Source organism: Alnus glutinosa, chromosome 11, assembly GCF_958979055.1.
Source record: "Alnus glutinosa chromosome 11, dhAlnGlut1.1, whole genome shotgun sequence".
In the NCBI taxonomy this organism is placed as follows: domain Eukaryota; kingdom Viridiplantae; phylum Streptophyta; class Magnoliopsida; order Fagales; family Betulaceae; genus Alnus; species Alnus glutinosa.
Window position 1 is genome coordinate 4,407,848 of NC_084896.1, and position 6,738 is coordinate 4,414,585.

The 6,738-nt window shown below is 33.0% G+C and overlaps 1 protein-coding gene across 2 annotated transcripts; it reads left to right on the forward strand.

Moving 5' to 3' along the window:
• The first annotated feature begins 450 nt into the window (after positions 1 to 450).
• Positions 451 to 2,184, forward strand: LOC133882812 (probable BOI-related E3 ubiquitin-protein ligase 2). Of its 2 annotated transcripts, none has more exons than XM_062322035.1 (2): positions 451 to 1,246; positions 1,418 to 2,184. In XM_062322035.1, the coding sequence occupies exons 1-2, from the start codon at positions 893 to 895 to the stop codon at positions 1,952 to 1,954; spliced, it is 891 nt and encodes a 296-aa protein (XP_062178019.1). In that variant the 5' UTR covers positions 451 to 892; the 3' UTR covers positions 1,955 to 2,184. The 2 variants fall into 2 exon arrangements, with proteins under 2 accessions (XP_062178019.1, XP_062178020.1); XM_062322036.1 differs by having other exon boundaries at positions 455 to 1,246; positions 1,421 to 2,184.
• Positions 2,185 to 6,738: the final 4,554 nt, after the last annotated feature.

Sequence of the window (6,738 nt, forward strand, 5' to 3'; positions counted from 1 at the left end):
TTAATTGCAATTCTGTTTGTTAAAGGATCAGCATGCAATATTTTTCTAATAATTCCAGGTGTACTACACCTAATATTTATATAGCAGAACAGAAATATTTATTTTCCCAAAAATAGAACAAGGAAACTTTATTATTTTTCACAAAATAATAATAATAATAATAATAATAATAATAATAATAAAAAAGAAATTATTTTCCTATTCTTCAGCCTTTACAGATGACCAAACTGACAAATCCTCTGTTTCGTATAAATGAAAACTGACTTATTCACAGGGGCTCTTTCTCACAGATACCCCACTTGGAAATGAATTTCTTTATTCAAAAACAAACACCCTCTGAAATCTCTGACCCGATAGTTTAGTCACAAAATCTGCATGTGTACGTCGATGCTTACCGCGTCCCATACATCTCTCTTTAATGCTTAGACTGAAGAGAAAAAAGAGGAAGAAAAGTTAAAGATAGAGAGAGAGACAGAGAGAGAGAGAGAGAGAGAGAGAGGATTTAAGTATCCTAGGCCATCCCTCCACCTCTTTCAAGTTTTCAGTTACTTTATTTCAATCAAAATTATCTACTCCTATAAATTATAAGCCACCTCTCTGTTTTTCCAATATATATATATATATGCTCCACACCCCCACCACCACCACCTTTCCTTTCTATATGTTCCTCAAACCCCAAGCATTCAAAGAAGAAAGAACCTCCACAGAGGGGAAAAAAAAATGAAGCCCTTTTGATCCTTTTGATTCAAGAACAAGTCAAGCACTAAGGTTGAAGCAAACCCCAGTTGGTTGTTTGTTTGTTAGAGAGAAGGGTTTTCTTTTGGTTTGGTAATTGGTGCCTTGTGTTCTGGTTTTGGGAGTTGTTGTGGTGTTTTTTTTGGGAGGTTTTGTTATGGCGATTCAAGCGCAGTTGTATTCGGAGAATCTTGGGTTTCCGTCGTGCGGCTCACAGGATTGGATCATGGAGAATGGTTGTGGTGGGTTCAATGGCTTCTCTCTCAATCTCCAACAGAAACAACAATTGCAACAACAGCAGCAACATGTGCAGCAGCTACAATCTCAACAGCAGAGGAATCAGAATCTGTTTTTCGACAACAGTTTTCTTTCTTCTACTTTGAAAAACGACACCAACGCCACCGACAATAACAATAACCACAGTCACGATCTACCAATGCTGTACTCTCAAGGCATAGCTTCTCAGTTTGAGAAACAGAGGCAAGAGATTGACCAATACATCAGATTACAGGTTAGAAATCATACCCTCATTTTCAGATTATTAATGCCCTGTTGTATGGGAATTCATTATTTTTTCCTACATTGTTTTTGGGATTGGGTCAGTGGGGTTCTTATTTAGCCAAGTCTTGTACATTTCATAATTTCTCATTGGTTTCTTTTTTTCTTTTTTCCGTTTTATAAGCAGAACGAGAGATTGAGATTAGTATTGCAAGAGCAGAGAAAGCAACAACTTGCACAGCTACTGAAGAAAATCGAATCAAAAACATTGCTTTTCCTAAGACAGAAGGATGAGGAAATTGCACAAGCAGCTAAGAGAACAATGGAGCTTGAAGATTTTTTGGGAAGATTGGAGGCAGAAAATCGAGCGTGGCAGAGAGTGGCTCAAGAAAATGAAGCCATGGTTGTTTCCCTGAATAACACTTTAGAACAGGTTAAAGAAACGGCCCCTTGTGGCTTCAACAACGGAGCAGACGACGCAGAGTCTTGCTGTGATAACGGTGGAGGGCAGGAAGAAGCAGAGGAAAACAGAGGAGGATTGTGTGAGGTTGAGCAGAGAAATATGATGACGGTGTGCAAAGGCTGTTATTGTCGGAGTTCGTGCATGCTGTTCCTTCCTTGCAGGCACCTTTGTTCATGCAAATCTTGTGAGGCTCTTCTCGATTCCTGCCCCGTCTGTACAACAGCAAAGAAGGCCAGCATAGAGGCTTTGATTTTCTAGGCAAGTTTTCCGGGAAAAGTTAAGAAAAAAAAAAAAAAAAACTTAGAAATATGCTTGGATTTGATCAGAGCACGATGAATGAACAGAGCCCATTTAGACGCATGCACTGTTTTTTAGTTTTTAACTTGTAGGGTCTCTGTTTTTAATTTTATTTGTACCTTAAAACAACCAAAAATCAATTGAACAGAATTACAGGACAGAGCATCTTTTCCTTTCCTGGATTATTGAGATATTCCCTCTACAAGATTTCTTCTTTCTCATTTTTATTTATGTTTGTCAAGGTAGATTGATTTGATTTGATTTTACCAATTATTTTGCCTTTGGCAGTGCCCAACTCAGTGATTGGGGTAGGGTCGAAAGCAATGTCAGGCTAACTTGTCTGTGTCATCGCTTCAATTCCACATGTATATATATATAAAAACAACCCTCTCATTCAAGTTTTCAACGGGCAAAAATCATTTTGGTTTCTGAAAAGGATATGAAAAGCTTGCTGCCAAGCAAAGATTAGCAGAAAAAAATTTGAACCAGCCAGGAAAAGGACACCTCTCTTAGTTGTGAGCAATAAGAAAAGCCAAATCTGCTTGTTTGAATGTTTGATTGCTACCTTTTTTCTCTTGCTTTTTTCCGTTTTACTTTGTCTTTCCTCTTTACTCTCCATAGTTATTAGCATATGCCAGATATATAAGCATTGATTCGTTATAAAAACAAAGTTCAAAAAGTAGAAAAATAGATTCAATCTCAATCTCTGTGGATAATCAATGAATTAATTAACCCATTTTGAAACAATATTAGCTTGGTCTACGTGCTCTGAACTTGCCAAACCTTTTGATTACTATAAGGTGGACCGTACGTACATGCATATTTTATTGCAGTCTAATGAGGATTGAGGCTATTGCACGCAACAGGCATGCGATGTCAACCCCATGCACCCTTTGGGTGTCACTTTCTTGGCCCTAGCTATTGTCACCACCAACCTAAAACCAATTATATTTCTTTAACCATTCGTCTTTGGCACTCCAACAAACTCCCATATCTTTTCAGACCTCTCGATCTTATCAGTACAGTAGGCCATCTCCATTTTCCACCATCACAAGGCATCTGTTACATTTCAGCCCACAGTATTGTATTTTGTATGGGCACGCGTATAATTAATGGGTTTCAATAAAAAGAGAGCTAGATATGCTCACTCAAATTTAATATGGTAGATTAATGCTTCTCTTGCACCCATTTAAGTGTTTTTCCATTCATTTAAAAAAGATTAATTATGTGCCAAGCCAAGCCCATTAAAGAGTGGTGGGAAAGCAAATCATCATCAAAAGATTAAAAAAATAAATAAAAATAAAAGAAAAAGGAAAAAGATAACCTTAAAAAGTCATGGGAGTAATTTGGGTAGGTCCTTGAGTAGATGTGGACTTGGTAAATGGCGTTGACAGGAGATTTGGAGTAGTGGGTCGTCCTCATTTAGCGCCTGCTTTCCACAACCCGTACAGCTTTGGACTGTGGGACTCTCTGATTGCTCTGCTGGTCCTGGTAGGCCTTGCTCTCTTCCCTGATTCAACATGCGTATGCCGGTGTCTGCGTCTCTCTATCTTTCCTTGCTGTTTCTTCGACACGCTATCATGGGCCCTGCTCTGTAGATTTTCGTTTTTCTGTTTCTACTTTTTACGCTAGAGAGAGAGAGAGAGAGAGAGAGAGAGAGAGAGTGTGTACGGGGATCTTGGATAAATTACTGCTGATATGGGGGTTGATTGTTCGTCGGTAAGATATATGCTTTATCTGTTTACAGTGCTAATATATAGTGCCATGCTATCCCATCGTATAAGTTGGAAGATCCACTAATTAATCTCTGCTTTCAACTTCACATGTATTTTCACTCTTTCTACCAGTCACAGAACAATTTTCAAGTTGTTTTGCATCTGGTCAAGAAAATCTTTGAGTCTTCTGCAGTGCCAGTCACGTCGAGGTTGGTTTTTGGTTGAGCGGTTTCAATACATACGTTTTGAAAAAAAAAAAAAAAAAAAAAAAATTAATCAATTTCAAAATGTATGTTGCAAATCACAATTTAACCTTTAAAATCGTGCGTTTGACGTTTAAAATCATTTGGTCTAGAAATGTAATACTCTTCTACCAAACCCATGTTTATAATTCCCTTTCCTGCGGTTTGAAATTTTGAGTTTTTAATTATCTCCATATGTGTTTTCTCTTTTTTGAAAATATATATATTTTGACTTTTTGAAAAATATTTATGCACAGTAAATGTCATAAAAATGAGATATTGTACATAATATGTGAGATGTATTAGAGGAATAATGTTTTTATTGAAAGCATTAACGATTTTTTTTTTTTTTTATTTTTAATGAGAAATGCTAAATGTATTTTCAAGTGCTTACTTCCTCTGTTATAGTAAAAATCACAATTAACACGAAATATATAAATTAACTCGTCCAAAATTCAATGCTGAAATTAAACATAACATTTCTCTTTTTTGATTAACCTAGCATTTGAGTGTAAAATAACTCAAGTGCTTGAAGTTTCTATTTGCGTTAACACAAAATAATCTTGGGATTAACTCTGCGTACAAAATTTCTCCTGTTTATACGAAAAAATAAAAGGAAATGAAAGCGTTATAATGAGAAAATAATGAGTTAAAGAGAGCATATTAGTCTATGAAATTGAATTTTGCTTTTTTGTCAATGATGGGCCATTGTCATTACTAATTTACTAACAATCATTATTAGCCAAGAAAAAACCCTAACTTATTGTATCCTAGATGGTGATGGATTAATGTTCCTAAAGCTATCGCTAATCCATATATATATATATATATAAGGTTGATTCAACCCCATTAATGCTAAGGACACAAGACAATTTATTCAACACCTCCTTATCTTCAATATTGAAAAGTAGAGTCATAGCACATGGCATTCAGTTTGAAGCAAGATTATTTGTCTAAAACATTGCCCATCGTATTGAATTTTCTACCTCCAAAAAAGTAAGATTCATTGTAATGCTAAGGGCTAGTTTGGTGTACGAATTTTTTTATTATATTCTACTGTTTTTGTATAATAATTAAAATTGAGAATACTGAGAGAATTTATTTTTTAAAATTATGTTTGGATGGTTTAAAAAATTTAAGACAAAATTAAAAAAAAAAGGTTGAATACAATATAAGTAGAATTTGAATTCTAAAAAAAAACCCTAACATACTTAAAAAAAAAAAAAAAAAAAAACAATTATTACAGAAATATGCCCTAAGACTTGGACACTTGAAAACGACAGAAAATTAACCAAAAACTGAAAAGGGATATTAATTACGAATCCAAAAAGTAAGAATAATTCTAATGCCTGCAATTAAGCTAACCTTGAAACAATTCGATCTTGACTGTACTCTTAATTTTTTTCTAAGCAAAATTAGACTTTACTTACCAAACGAATATCTGTATATCGTTATGTATTAATTGAACACATTTAATGGAAGCACTGTCTGGAATTAATTAATGTAGGAAAAAAAAAAAAAAGTCAAAACTTGGCCACTTTATTTATGTACAGATTTTGAAATTTTGGGAAGGCATATAATCACTTCATAGAAGTATAATTATTATGCTTTCCATGATTTAAAAAAATAATAATAAATGTTTTTTATTATGCTTTCCATGATCCACAGCTAGCTATTTGTGGGAAAGTTTTTTTTTTTTATATAAATTTTACGTCAAAGGAAAGAATCATTACAAAGAAAATGCATTAGAAATAAGGAAATAAAAGTACCACTAAATCATAAATTACATTTAAGTAAGTGCTAGCTTGGTTTAGTCTTTTAAACACTCTTACGGTTCGTTTAGATTTGCGATTTTAAAATATACGATTTTAAAGTAGTGATTTTAAAAATATACGATTTTAAAATAATGATTTTAAAAATATACGATTTTAAAACATAATTTTTAAAATCGCAATTTGACCCTTAGAATTGCAGTTTAGCCTTCAAATTGTGCTTTTAAAAAAAGCACTAATTGTCTGCAATTTGAAAATGCGGATTTTATGTGTTTTTAAATCACATTTTTTTTTCAAAATGCAATTCTAAGCGATTCGTTTTTCGTGATTATGTATAAAATTGTACTTTTTATCTATAAAATTACAATGCCAAATGCACCCTTTAATGTCACAACCTCAATATTTTTTATTTATTTTTTGTAATATTTATAAATCAACTTTAAAAATAATACATAATAATATTAACTTTTTTTTTTAAAAAAAAAAATCCGCATACCCCCATTAAATAATCACGCAATTAACAATGTCTCTCAAACTTTCAACTATGACAATACCTCTCATCGACTACCAAAAAGTTGTCGAGGTACCCTCTAAGGCCAATAAAAAGACTAAAATAACCCCTGCATTTTTTTTTTCAATAAAACAAAACACTCCTATAAATCTGTAAAAAAAAAACTTAAAAATTAAAAAAAATTAAAATAAAACTTAAAAAAATAAAATTAAAATATATTCCCTGGATTTTTTCTGTTTTAGAAAAAACTACCATAAAATTTGTGGATTAAAGTTTTATTTTTCTTTGTAGTACTTAATTTTCCCAGAAACAAAACAGAGAAGAATATCTAAACAAAAAATAATCCCAAAAGGAGGAAAAAAAAAAAAGAATTATTTTTTTTGAATCCATATTCACAAATCAACTGCCAATATTTTTCTTTCTTTTTTTCTTTTCTTCGGTGTGAAGGTAGTGTCGGCTACAATTGGCCCATATTCCTTCTTATCTTTTTGGGTCACTTTTACTT

Bases quoted from the DNA above. Each gene is read 5' to 3' on its own strand.
- LOC133882812 (XM_062322035.1), top strand. From the start codon at position 893: ATGGCGATTCAAGCGCAGTTGTATTCGGAGAATCTTGGGTTTCCGTCG. The intron at 1,247-1,417 runs GTTAGAAATCAT...CCGTTTTATAAG, and splicing joins ACCAATACATCAGATTACAG to CAGAACGAGAGATTGAGATT.